The 13544-nt window shown below is 35.4% G+C and overlaps 1 protein-coding gene across 1 annotated transcript in view; it reads right to left on the bottom strand.

The window, feature by feature from the left end:
* The window catches only part of LOC114461800 (sodium channel and clathrin linker 1-like), a 30010-nt gene extending 16503 nt beyond the window's left edge, over positions 1-13507 (bottom strand). Inside the window, exons 1-11 of the mRNA XM_028444184.1 lie at positions 13338-13507; positions 12950-12997; positions 11766-11824; positions 10715-10767; positions 10291-10363; positions 10102-10157; positions 8883-9015; positions 4077-4199; positions 3877-3942; positions 1397-1467; positions 717-807 (exon numbers count right to left, since the gene is read on the bottom strand). Of these exons, the coding sequence (XP_028299985.1) occupies positions 717-807; positions 1397-1467; positions 3877-3942; positions 4077-4199; positions 8883-9015; positions 10102-10157; positions 10291-10363; positions 10715-10767; positions 11766-11824; positions 12950-12983 (759 nt within the window). The 5' untranslated portion in view covers positions 12984-12997; positions 13338-13507. The remainder of the gene's footprint in view (positions 1-716; positions 808-1396; positions 1468-3876; positions 3943-4076; positions 4200-8882; positions 9016-10101; positions 10158-10290; positions 10364-10714; positions 10768-11765; positions 11825-12949; positions 12998-13337) is intronic.
* Positions 13508-13544: the final 37 nt, after the last annotated feature.

The following is a 13544-nucleotide window of genomic DNA, read 5'->3' as shown; positions in this document are numbered from 1 at the left end:
AAAACTACAATAATTATTTTTCCCGTAAAACTCAACTACAATTACGTTCTCAATTACTAAAATTAAATTACACTTAATCCCAATCACTGAGCCTGAAATAAATAACTCCATAAAACGTAACTTTTCTCGTGTTAGCCCTCTGTTAGCATCTCTTATAATAATGGGTCTTAAATCAGCTCTAAAATACACTAAAAAATATTATCTATCATCTAATTTGTTTTTAATCTCTCAGTTACCTTGTTAGGCTTCCTAATCAATGCAAATATTGGTATTATTATTTTTGGTGTGGGCATCAGAGCCTGTTTTCGGTCAGTATTGCCCTCAATTTAATTTTTTTTAAGAATGGTGAAATGATCCTGAAGAGAACTGACAGGTAGTGGGAAAAAAATACGAAACATTTTAATGATTGTTAACTATGTATGTGTAAGCCATAGAACTACATCATGGTTATAATAGTGATATAATTGTAATTAATCACCAATTACATGATTATAATTGACCCCAACTCTAATACACAGTAACGAGGCCATCAGATCTGTGAAGTATCACCAATAAAAATGTATTCAATGACAAAGAAATATAGCAAAAAGTTGATGGATTTTATCATAAAAAATGAAAAGCAAGTAAAATACCTAAACACTACAATTGCCAATTAGGAAGAAAGCACACATTTGATCTTTTCTGTAGAACATCATGATGACATGCAGTAATCTCACCCGTTTCTGCATCTGACCCTGGATGTTCTGCAGCAGCTTGGTCATCTCCTCCACTTTGGCCGTGGCTGTTCTCAGCTCAGCTTTGCCCTGCCTAAACACCAGCAGCAACATGAACAACAGTGAAAGCTGCTGGAGACGTCATCTTTTATCAGACAAATCCAGGCCTCAAAGATCAACAAATCAAAAATCATTTGCTGAAAAAAAGGTTGAAGTTGGTCCTGAAAAGTTGGTTTTGATCTCCACTGTAAACACACTCTTATTGACACTGCCGAGAAGGTTTTGTTCATTGCATTGTGGGATGTGGAGTCCTGTAGATGGATGTTTTGAAGTGTTTTTATTTCATTCTTACTGTGTTTATTGTTGACTCTCTTGGATTAGTTCCTACAATGTTTATAATGTAATGGCTGTTCAGTGTAACAGTCTTCCTTTGGATTCTGTGGAACTTGTGGTAAATCTGAACCATAAAGGTGAACAGGGAGTAAAACTGAAGTCCCTCAGGACACATTTGGCAATTCTTCATCCCTGGAAACACTCCAGGCTGCAGAATGCCACAAACCTGAACGTGAACGTGATTAAATAAAAATCCAAAAGGAATATTTCTACAGCTAATATTTTGTCTGAAACAGAACATTCTAAAGTCATGTTCTTTGGTGAGGTGAATTTTGAAGACATTCCGTTACCTGAGCTGTATGTGTAGCGCCTCCATCTCTGTGCTTTGCTCGGCCACAGTCTGCAGGAACTGCTGGTTGGTCTGTGTGTGGCAGGAGAGACACGAATGCCATTTGTGATGCATGACTCCAAAAAGCACAGCTCCAACTTTCTGTCCAAACCAACTTTTTCCCCCTCACAGCTCCTGTCTTCAAACTTTGTGTGTCCTTCTTTCAGAATGAGCCCCAAGGAGCCACTGTCAGTCACCCACTGCTATAGAGTCAACCGTTCACACAGGCAGCATCTCAAAAAGATGCTTGGATGAACATAGAGAGGAAAGCACGAGGGCTGGCCCACTCATTAAAAATACATTATAGAACACCATAGTAATACTATACTAAGTCTACACACGGTGTAGAGTTTTCTATGGAGGTATCTGCCACACGTGCCTGAATGCAGGTCCAACAGGACGCCCTGTTAATCTTATACTAACTTTCAAGCTCCTTCAGTCTACCACTTTTCCTAAATAACATGTTAAACGGTCTGCTCTAGTGTTCATGACAGACAAATGCATCTGCAACAGTAAAAAAAATACTTTAAGGAGAAGATGGAGAAATTTAGTCAGTTCGACATTATTGTGATCTAGTTTGCACTTCTACGTATAAACGATAAGTAAAGTATGTCAGTCATCAATAATATCCATTAATAAGTGACAAATATCAGTCCCTCCAGGATCTTAACTTAGATTTCCTTGATTTTGGGACCAAGTTTTGTGAAATTTTGTTACATTTTGTGGAATAATTTGAGGAAAATTGATATTTCAACAATTTGAAATAAATAATAATAAAAAAAAAAAAAATGACGGGAAACTGTGAGTCCTACAAGTATTATGGAGTTTCCGTGAATTTGTGCATTTGGAAGCAGGCTGGACTTGGTGCCCAGATCTTGAGTTTGATACAGGTTTTAAGGTTTTTTTGGTATGATTAGAACATCATTGATTAAAACTACTAGAGACTATCCATCTTATATATATATATATATATATATATATATATATATATATATATATATATATATATATATATATATAGTATATATATAAGATAAAGACATCATGTAATCCTCATTGATCAATAAAACAAAGATACTTTGTTCAAATAAAAGATGTAAAAATTTGAAATTAGTCTAAAAAAATTGCTTTTGATCTCCACTGTAAATCTCTTTTTGACACTGTCGGAAAAGCTTTGTGCATTGCATTGTGGGATGCATGGAAGTGGCTTTACTTCATTATTAATGTGATTTATTCTGTTTCTTCTCCAAAAAAGAGGAAAGTGATTCTTTTTTTGTTCCACTGAGTTCCCGATATTCCCTGTGATATCACCTCACTCTGCCAGACAATCAATTCAGACAGGATTTTGATGCTTTTGTGTGAACCCCAAAAATAAACATGTTTTGGCTGCAACTTTTAGTCCGTGAAAACACTTTGGCAGTGTGTTTGGGGCCAACACAAGAAATCAGAGAAAGAATGAAGGAAAAACTTCTATGCAATGCACAAAACTTTTCCAACAATGTCATTAAATGTAGTGTTGATGGTGGAAATTTGATCTTCTACCTTTTTAGGCCGGACTATCAGACTCAAAACGCGACTTTGTTCTTCTTCTTGTTGTACACTAGTAAAAATTGCTACTCTGTTATTCATGAACGGATCGGGCTGAAATTTGGTATCTATAATCTATGGATGTGTACGTATCGACGCTCTGAACCCTATTTTCGATTTGGCACCCACCCCCCCATTTCTGGTAATTTCCAAATTTATAGTAACATAGTCGTGTGATATATAATTTCAAAGGTAATTCTAAGTAGATTACAATTACGCCTTGCACAATTCGATTAGGGGCATGAGGGCCCCACCCCACTTTTTTCAGCAATTTACATTAAAGTAGTTTTCTCATTTATTTGTAAGTCAAATAATGCAAAATTGGTGGAACTGAATCATTAACACATACCGATATATGAATGGGGCCCATTACTCTGTATGTGCCACGGGGGCACCAGGGGGCCCCATTTTTCAAATGACTACTCCTCCGTTAAAGCTTGTTGAATCGGGCTGTAATTTGACATGGATGTTCTACGAGTGAATGTCAAAAGCCTCTCAAAGACCTGGGGGGGCACCCCCTTTTCCGGTAATTTCTAAATTTATCAGAACATAGTCGTGTGATATATCGTTTCAAAGGCAATTCAACGTAGATTATGATTTTATGTCGCACAATTTGATTTGTTTTACTCGATGGAACCAAGTCATTTGACTGAATTCTCAGGAACGTGGTGAGTGTGGCCGTAGTTCATCAGAACTTGTTTTTCAAGCAAATTAACTTTGATTTATTGATCTATGAGGCCTATACTGTCTTAATCTCATTAAAAAATATGGTCTCCAGCAGCTTTGAACATGATATCTTTGATGGAAAAGCACAGCATCTTTACCTGGCTTAATAGTAAGTTGTGCATCACCTACCGATTCTAGCTTCTGATTGGCCAATTGAAATTTCCATGTATGCTGTTGGAGCTGCACGAGTTGATCCTGAAATGAAAGAAAAAGAGTGAGCCATTACCTGCTTCTTAAATCACACATACATGAACAGAGCCCTATAGCTCCTCTGGTTGACCTTATTTCATCTAAAGCTGCCGGCGCATGTTAATGAGCTACTACTGAACCTGGAGCTGCTGTTTCTCAGAGTGGCGGATGTGACCATCAGAGACGCTCTTCTGGTACGCCTGCTGGAGGCGGTCCAGTTCCAGGGCTGCTGTCTGCCACAGATCCATGGCCTGCACCCGCTCCTGAGAACATAAAAATATCCGCCCACCTTTACAGGCGCTGCTCGGGCTGCTGTGTTCACTCGAGAAATTATAGCTGTGTGACTCAGATATGGGTGAGGAGAATATATTTGCGCGTTCACATGAGAGTTCCGCGACATACAGAAGCACTGCAGAAGGCAGATTTACACCATCAAAGAGAATTGATACCTTGGAACCATAGTGTGCTGCATCTTGTTAGAGAGACACTGAATCACCAGTCAGCTCCACATTAACCTGGCTTTTGTTTTGAAACCAGCTCTTTTCTTTTAACAGCTGCTGTTGGGTGAAGACTAAAATATTTGATGATTACTTCAGTGACTTGATAAAAACATTACTGTGCAAAGCTCTTTGATATAGCAGCGGAATGCCTTTCATTATATACATTTTTTATCAAACTTACACTCTTTTTACCAATGCTCAATTCCATGACTAATTGCTAGCTGCGTTTCCAGTACCCTTGGAAATGCATAAAATCAAAATTGCGCAATAAAAACTGGGAGTGGAAACACCTGAATTTTGAAAAAACATTAAAATATCGCTAAGCACGTTTTTTTTTTAGACGTTTCAATATTGAAATGTATCGCAATTCTCTATGTAAACAGTTTTTCTGATATTACCTGGTCTCATGACCACTTCTCTCCGAGAAAACATGGTGCGGCACGTGTGGAAGGAAGAGGAGACCGAGACATTTCTTTGCGTAATACTTTCAACTGCCACATAAGACAGCAAACAACAAAGTAATGCAGTGTTCGAAGGAGGTTTGGAACGTCCATCTTCCTGCAGCGAAGTCTCGCGGATGAGATTACGTGGAAGTTACAAGCCTCCTGCCCAAAAAAAACGTTCATTGGAAAACGTTCAAAGCGCAATTATACTTTGTCGAAACTTTAGAAATATCGCTTTTATTTTGCAAAAAAACTGTAAAGGAAACACAGCGTAAGGTCTGACGATTAATTTTACTTCCCAGCATTTTTCACTAGAGGCCAAAATCCATCAAGGCCATTGAAGGTTTTCACTCTGCCGAATCGGGACCATTTTGGATTTCTGTACTAAAAAGAAGTCATAAGGTCAAACTAATGTCAGATTAGTAATCTTTGGGGTCGACTTTCCCGAAAGTGAGCCTTTGTACATTATTTATAGGTGCTCAAGTTCCCGTTTGGTTCAAAATCTAATTTTTCTAAATGGCAGCCATCTTGGACTTTAGCCCCTAGCAAAAAATTTTGAGATTTTTGTGAGGGACATGGAGGCTAATTGTTTTTATAAGAGGTCAATAGAAGTCAAATCAATCATCAAACCTTACAAGTCAGAGATTGGTCATGGAATTGAGGTTTTGGATCTAACTATCTATATACATGAGAAATAAATCAATGTTAAAGGCATACACTTATCAGCACTTAGTGATATTGACAATAATTATTACAAATATCTATTCAGTGAATGAACTTGCCTCAAGAGTATAATTAAAATAAGTGGAAAGTGTCTTCTGATCATTACTTTGAAAGGTCTCAACATTATTAAACCCTAATGTTTAGGAACCAGACATTCAAATCATGAATGAGCCTCGAACACAACTTTGATGCTATCATTGCTAATACCAATAAAGAAATGTGAAGCTAGGACGATTGTGACCAACTTTAACGCTTTATCGCTATTTGAGGTGTTGCTAAAAATCATCAAAACGTCATCAGCCAAGAATTGAGACAAAACTAATATGCGTTAATCCACCAGTAGTCAGCCGCCCTAAGAATGACGTGAAGTCGCTATAAAAAAAAGGTTAGTATTCATTTATTTGGTTCAGCTTTGTATGGAAGCAGATTAGGACAAATTTTGATGAAGAAAATCATTTTGGGCAAATCAAGAATAAAGTCGTGATGTCGAGATTCAAGTTGAAATTTCGGGAATGAAGTCAAAATTTTTATGTATTTTGTGCCTTAACAATTCGACTTTAAAAAAAAAAAAACCGTCATTGCACTGATTTACGTCATATTTGTTTGGACCAGCAGAGGGCGCTGGTAACCCAGTGGTCGGTTGGCATGCAGATATCTTGCAGTGAAGAAGAGAAGCTATGCTAGCAGACAGAGCTAATAGAAAAACGTGACTTTTACAGATATTTAAGTAATATTACAGATATTCTTTCGGTGCTAAAGGGGCAATGAATCATTTATTAACATATTTAAGAGTAGAAGGCGGCCAGAAAGAAAGTATTAGCAGACTCCGCCCGCCGCCTACACTTGTGGATAGCGCCCTCTGCTGGTTAAAAGTACTGCGATTCAATTTTCAGAAAATCGATATCAACCGTGATACCTATGAATAGATTTTTAACTGCCTTACGATTAATCGTTACATCCCAAGTAAAAAAGATGAGATTGAAGTGGAAATTTAAAAAATGAACTCAAAAAATTGTGATAAACGTCAAAGGATTGTGAATAAACAAACAGCATTCGAATTTCATCACAATATTGTATTTTGAGTTTATTTTTGAAAATTCAACTTTAATCTCATCTTTTCAACTTTATTCTCAATTTCGACTTTATTCTCCACATTTCAACTTCATTCTCTACATTATTCATGAAATGTCAACTATGACCCCGACATTACTCTTCACATTAATTTTTTATTGTGGATTTGCCCAAAACTATTCTCACTATAAAAATTGGCCCTAATCCTACCTTTTCTGCAGCCTTCAACACAATAAAACCGGTGGAAAACTATTCCATATTAATTCACACTAAAGACAACACCAACAAGGACACAAATAGAGCAACTAATTAGCAAAGTGTTCCTGCTGCCTCTCACCATTAACATATTTCAAACCAACACATCAGTGCCCACACATCAACCAGGCGTCTGTCATCAACACACTCAGAAGTTTGCAGACTTTCTATTTCTTCGGTTTTTTTTTTATGAAATGTCAAACATCCTCTCAGTTGAACGTGTGCACCCGCTAGCTCCCCACAGTCATTACAGAGCAGAAAGAACCACAAGTTGGTCTCCACAGGGAGACGCCGCCTGCAGTTCTCTAACCACCACATAATTAACTCTTTCTAATTATTAATCATTTGCACATGTCAACTAGTAATGATCTAACTGCAACTGACTGTGCACTGACTTTGGGATGTGTAAGCACTCTTCAAACAGTGAGCATGAAGAGGAGCTTTGAAAAATAAACCAAAGATGAATGTCAAAGAAAACACTAACTAGGCCCCACTCAGTGGCACGTGTAGCTCCACCCACAAAACACCCCAAAGCATGTACAGTATGTACATTAGGGGAGTTACTGTTAGAGTGACTGAACTGAATGAGAGGGTCATTTCATTTGCTCTTTAACAACTTGCTGTGCTTTTATCAGCTATTTTGATCATTTTCAACCGATTTCAGCTTTCTTTAGCTTTTTTCACATTTCTCCAAATTCTATTTATTTTATTTTTTTGTTTAGCTTATTTCAGCTTTCAATGTTGTTACAACATATTGTAGCCTAAGTTTATCCCACTAAGTTTCATCCAGATTGGATCTGGATTGTGCATAAAATAACATTTTGCCCATACATTTGAATCTACTGTATGGTTATTAATGGGGTTATACATTTTGTAAAAGCCTTTAAATTATGATAATTGTACTGAGATCAGGATCAATGCGCTCTCCGACTGCTCTTGTTTATGTTTAAAGAATGCTCATTCAGCATCAGAAATATTATTTGTGCCCCGCACAGAGTCCAGACCTCAATCATATTGACAACCTGTGGCTGGTGCTCAAAGTGAAGGTCCATGAATGGAAACTTCATAATTTGGACCAGATGGAACCATTTGCAATAGAAAAATTGGTCAAAATCCCTCAGGAAAACTGTGGCAACCTAGTAAAAAAAATTACTCTATGAGATTGTTGTCAGTTGCGGCCCCCGAAAGGGTACAATATTTTCTAGGGTTGTGCATTACCATTAATCTGACGATATAATTCACGATTTCCATGTCCCAATACGATATATCCCGCTGCTACAATGTGAAAGACATTGCGATATATCACAATATCAATAATTACAAATTTCACACTAAAATTGTGCGGTAAAATATCACAATATATCGCCGAATCAATTTTTTCTTACACCCTTACTATTGACTATTAATGACCAGGGGGCTATAATAATAATAATAATAATAATAATAATAATAATAATAATAATAATAATAAATGCCTTGTTTTTATCTTAGTCAAACTTAGTGAACATTTTGTCTTTTTTATTCTGGAAACAGAATTGTTGTTAATAGTTATTTCCATGGAGAAATCAAGAGTTTTGTCCTATTCCATGGGGGGGGGGAGTAATAATTTTGGCCCTAACTGTAAGTGGATAATTAACATGTTTATTTCATTTCATCTTAATTGTTTTGGGGGGTTTTTTTCCACTTCGAGAAAACACAGGAGGGCCAGCCCCTCTGCGCACACTTCACTGCAGGCTACTGATTGGCACCATTATAAAGCCACGATTTAAAATCCCACCAACAGCTGGACATGATTTGATTAAAGGTCTGCACCATAGGTGGAGTGTAGAGAATAATCCCCCGTAAAAGCAAAGCACTCAAACCTTTGACAAAGTGGCCTAAAAAAAGAACCGTGTAGCAACACACAGCCTGTTGGTGCTGTAGCTATAGACGTCCATAACAGATGTGTGCCAACCTGTTCAGAGAGCTGAACCTGTTCTTGAAGGTTTTTGATTATCGTGTCGTCTTCTGTTGTGCTGCCCTCTGCTCCTGAAGCAGGTAGAGCATGAAGCTGCTTCTCCACCGACTCCCTGAGCTCTGCGTGTAACCTCAGGGGGAAAAAAAAAAGAATAATTTATTAACATATCACCATCATACAGGAAGGATAACATGTTGACACTATTACATTTTAATGAGGCCATATCTATAAATGATTTAGTTTGTTATGCACATGTTAAATAGCAAAATATGGACCAACTATTGTAAATTAACACACAAACTAAAGCAATTTTGTTGAAATTCAGCAATACAACCAACATTATTAACCCTCGGAGCATCTTTATGACCGAAAGTGACATTTTGGATGTTTTTATTTGTTTGGCTCTCAATAGTCCAGTTATTTTAAATGTTAGTTGTATGAAATATTGCCACTATTGTTTGTTTTTCATTTTTATTTGCTTAATTCCAAAATCATGTGTATTGTATCATTGTGTATAGAAAAGGAGATTAATCATGCATCATACTGACACTTTGAAACCTCATGACCAAATTTGACCCATTGACTCCCATTGTAACCACATATTTTTCATATGCCTAATAGATGAAAGCCTCCACGTTCAAAGTAAAGGGAAAAAATGTTTTAATTGTAATGACCCCCAACCAACCAGAGACATTTGCAGTGAAGGCCTGGATTTCTTAATCTTGCAAAAAACATACTGGAACATTTACATTACAAGTGTAATTCTTTTATTTATAAATGTCCTTGTGCCAACAATAATGCATTAAATTCAATTTCGCTATCAATTAATGACACGGTCAAGGCTGTAACATTTTCAACAAAAATATTTCACTTTGGCTTTCATTTTTGGAAATACTGCATATTTTGTGATTTTCATGCTGAAAAAATTTGAGGTTCTCGTGGTAAAAAGTCCATATAATTTTTTTAAATTTTAATAAATTGTACAGTATATCTATGGAAAGGTCTGAAGTACTTGGAAGTATCGGATGCAGTAGAAGTAAAAAAAAAATAAAATGAGACAGACCGTTGTGTGCACAAGATCTGCAAGTGTATGTAAATTTAAAAGGAGTGCACAAGAGTTAAAGGAAAAAAATTCACCTGAGTGAACATTTATGTAGTTATTTTATATGATCCTATATTACATATATTTATATATAATAAAACACTGCTAGCTTACCTTTCATTCTCAGCGACAACCCTCTCCAACTTCACTTTAATATCGGACATCAGCAGCTGTTGATTGTAATCCACACATGAACATTTGTTAATCACGGTATTCATTAAAGTCTAAAATTCCTGCCAAAATAAATAAATACTAATTATAAAAAATGCATTATCATTGGCTTCATTTTATTTTAATATTCACCTCATATTTCTGCAACTTTTCGGTCAATTCCTCCACATGTCGATCGTACTCAACAATCAGCGGCGCCATTATACTGTCACACAGCAGAGAGTTATACTAGGTGTTAGAGAAAATGTGTTTATTTTGCCACGATAATTAAATCGCAATTTTTTTTTAGAATTCAACAAACCAAATATATATATAAATCTATATATTTTCCTGTACAACATGCATTTCACAGCATGCATGTCAAAAGTTTCTTTCAAAATAAAAAAACGAGTCCGACATGAGAAACATTAAGTTTTTTTTTTTTTGACCAGTTGTCTGCGACCCACCCAGTACAGGTTCGCGACCCACCAGTTGAGAATTGCTGGTTTAATGTACACAAAGCTGGCATGAACCTTGTATAATAATATTTAAAAAAGACCAAAGATGTTAATCTTACCCTCTGTCTGAGATCCAGGGTGGAGGACATTCTGCCTGTCCTGCCTCAGTATCCTGTTAGATAGTGAGATCAAAGATTAAATTCAACAGAATTGGTAATGAAACACAAAATAGTATATCGTCATGGAAACCCTCATGTTTCACAGAAAGTGGTTTTTAACCAGACCTGTCTGCTCTCTTTCTATTATTTCCTTTAACATACAAACCAATAATAAAATAACTCAAGAATAACCAAGGCTATGTTAATTCCACAGGAACTTAACTTAAAAATCGGGAATTATTAATTGGAAATTCAGAGTATTTTTTTTTTTTTCAAAACTGTATCATATCCAAACAAATATTAGCATGCATGCACTTAAAAATATTTATATTTTAACAGATAAATATACAAGTGGAAATTTACCATTAATCAAGATTCGTATCATCTTGTTTATTAGGATTAGGTTCATTAGGTTTATCACTTGTCGAAAGAACATCAATCTCAACCGTCAATAATGTGATTTCAACTCGACACCTTTATTCCAGATAATCTCACTGCAGCACTAATCCCAATAACTGCTCTTTAAGCACAATCAGTGCAGTGTTAGTTTTAACATCAGTTATTTGATTAAACAATCAATTATTTCACAACAAAAACATCAATATCAAGTGAAATATTAGTGCCTGATCACTTTTAAATAAATTCAATAAAATGACAAGCCCTGCAGTAAGCAGCTGTGTCGTGTGCATGTCTTTGAAAAATAACAGAGACATTTTAGTAAGTATAATGACATAAATGACGGTTATTTAAGTCAAGATTAAGCTAAAATACATTTTCCCTGTTCAGGTACAACCTTCAACTTTGTAAATTCCCCATTTATTTCTACTAATTCCTTATAATTCCCATGAAAAGTTTCCAACTTTGAAATTTCCCAGAACTTTGCAGCCCTGGTTATAAATGTAATGACAAAACAGTCAAGAAACAGTGAGAATGAGGAGAACTGATGGTTGACGAATGGATGGATGGATGAATGATTCACCCTCAGAGATGGCAGTAAAGAACATTCTTGTACCTGAAACAGAGTGTCCTGTCCTTGCTGTAACTGGCGGAGAGCAGAACTTAAACTGTGGACTGAAAAAAAAAAAAACAATACATAATTAAATCTATTGATTTCAAATAGTTGTACAGTTTAGGTACATCATTTTCCTACAGTTTGTTAATATTTTACATGATGTTCAGAAAAATACTCTGTGTTTGAATAATTTTGGAATTTATCGATGCAATCACACTAAAAATAACTAGTTTATAATTTTCAGAAAAGGTCATTCTTGTATATATCTGTATTAAATTTGTACATGTGTATTATTAATGTATCAAAAAATTGATTTAATCGATTAATCAAATTTGCAAATAAAAAAAAAATTATTTTGCAAATTTGAGTTTATCTTTTTTTTTTTTTTTTTAAATTATTATATATTTTTTTTTCCCCACCACAGTTTTCCGATGTGAGTCCTCCCCCTCTTTGTTTACATTTATTTACCCTATGAGTAGGCTATACTGTATGTGTGCCACAGACATGTTAACATTTTTTATTCACACTATTCTGAGATGCTAAGGGAAGAGTTTATTATTATTTTTTTAATTGTAATGTTATACGTCATAAAATATGTAGTTATCTGAATTCTTAATCAGAAAATTGAAGCTACTGTGAAGTTGCTGTTGCACTTTTGCTTAAACCTGAGTTAAAGCTTGAAATAGTTGAATGACAGAGCATCATTTACTTTTTATTTTGGGATTGTTCTGTGCATTTTAACTCTTGAGGACAGTCACAGCAATAAAGTTGCACTTTTGACAATATATCTGATGTCTGCAGTCATTTTCAAGTGCATTAAAAAAATTGAAAATTAAATCGAAACTCGATTTTCTTGTTTTTTTTTTTTTTTAATCAGAGATTTATTTTAAGGCAAAATCACTCAGCCCTAATTTAATTGTTTGTACTGTAATGTGTGCACTTGTATTTAATCCCTATTTAATTAATAATATATTAGTTTGTATATTAGTTTATTAAGGTTTGGTAAGTGAGACAGAAAACATTGTGGGTTTTTTTTTGTTTTTTTTTCTTTAAATAAAATGAGTGAGATTTATACCAATTGATAGAAATTTCTACTGAAACAAAAATGGCAGGAGAAGCAATGACATCAAACTGAAAAAAAAAAAAAAAAAAAAAAAACCTCCTAAACATCATTCAGATCTTACCTTGATCAAGAACAAACTCCTGTCCTCCCTCCATGATTTAAAAGCAGTCTAAATGACACAAAGTAACAGTTTAGTCACCTGTAACCAGACAGATTTGAAGCCCTGAGAAAATACAATGATGTCTTCTGGACCGTTTGAGACATTTTTTTTTATTATTTAACGGCGTATATCATTGCATCATTAACACTAAAGCATTTTCTACAGCTGTTTATTTATCTTCTATGTTGTTGTTAGCTAGCGCGTTAGCTTCCTGGGACGGTAATCAGTCCGTTCGGTTAGCTAATCATAAGTGAGAACTTCCTGGATTGATAATTCTAACGCCTAAAACATTATTAGCACTGAAGTACACATACTAGAACATTATTTTAAGATTTAAAATGAAACTTACCATTAGAGGTTGTGACCTTCTTTGAATGCGCCGTTCAGTTTAAAGTAAACAAAAAGCAGCCAATGGCTGACGATGTGTCCTGACGAAATAGTTCCGCCTGAACGAGGGACACAAACAATGGTTCCGGGTTTAAGAGGAGCGTCGAAACAAATCAGGAAGTGAACGTTTCTGTTTGTTTTTACAGCTTGACACTTTTATCGTTAACGT

This window comes from Gouania willdenowi, chromosome 1 (genome assembly GCF_900634775.1).
Source record: "Gouania willdenowi chromosome 1, fGouWil2.1, whole genome shotgun sequence".
NCBI lineage: Eukaryota > Metazoa > Chordata > Actinopteri > Blenniiformes > Gobiesocidae > Gouania > Gouania willdenowi.
This window is presented reverse-complemented; position numbering and strand designations above follow the sequence as displayed.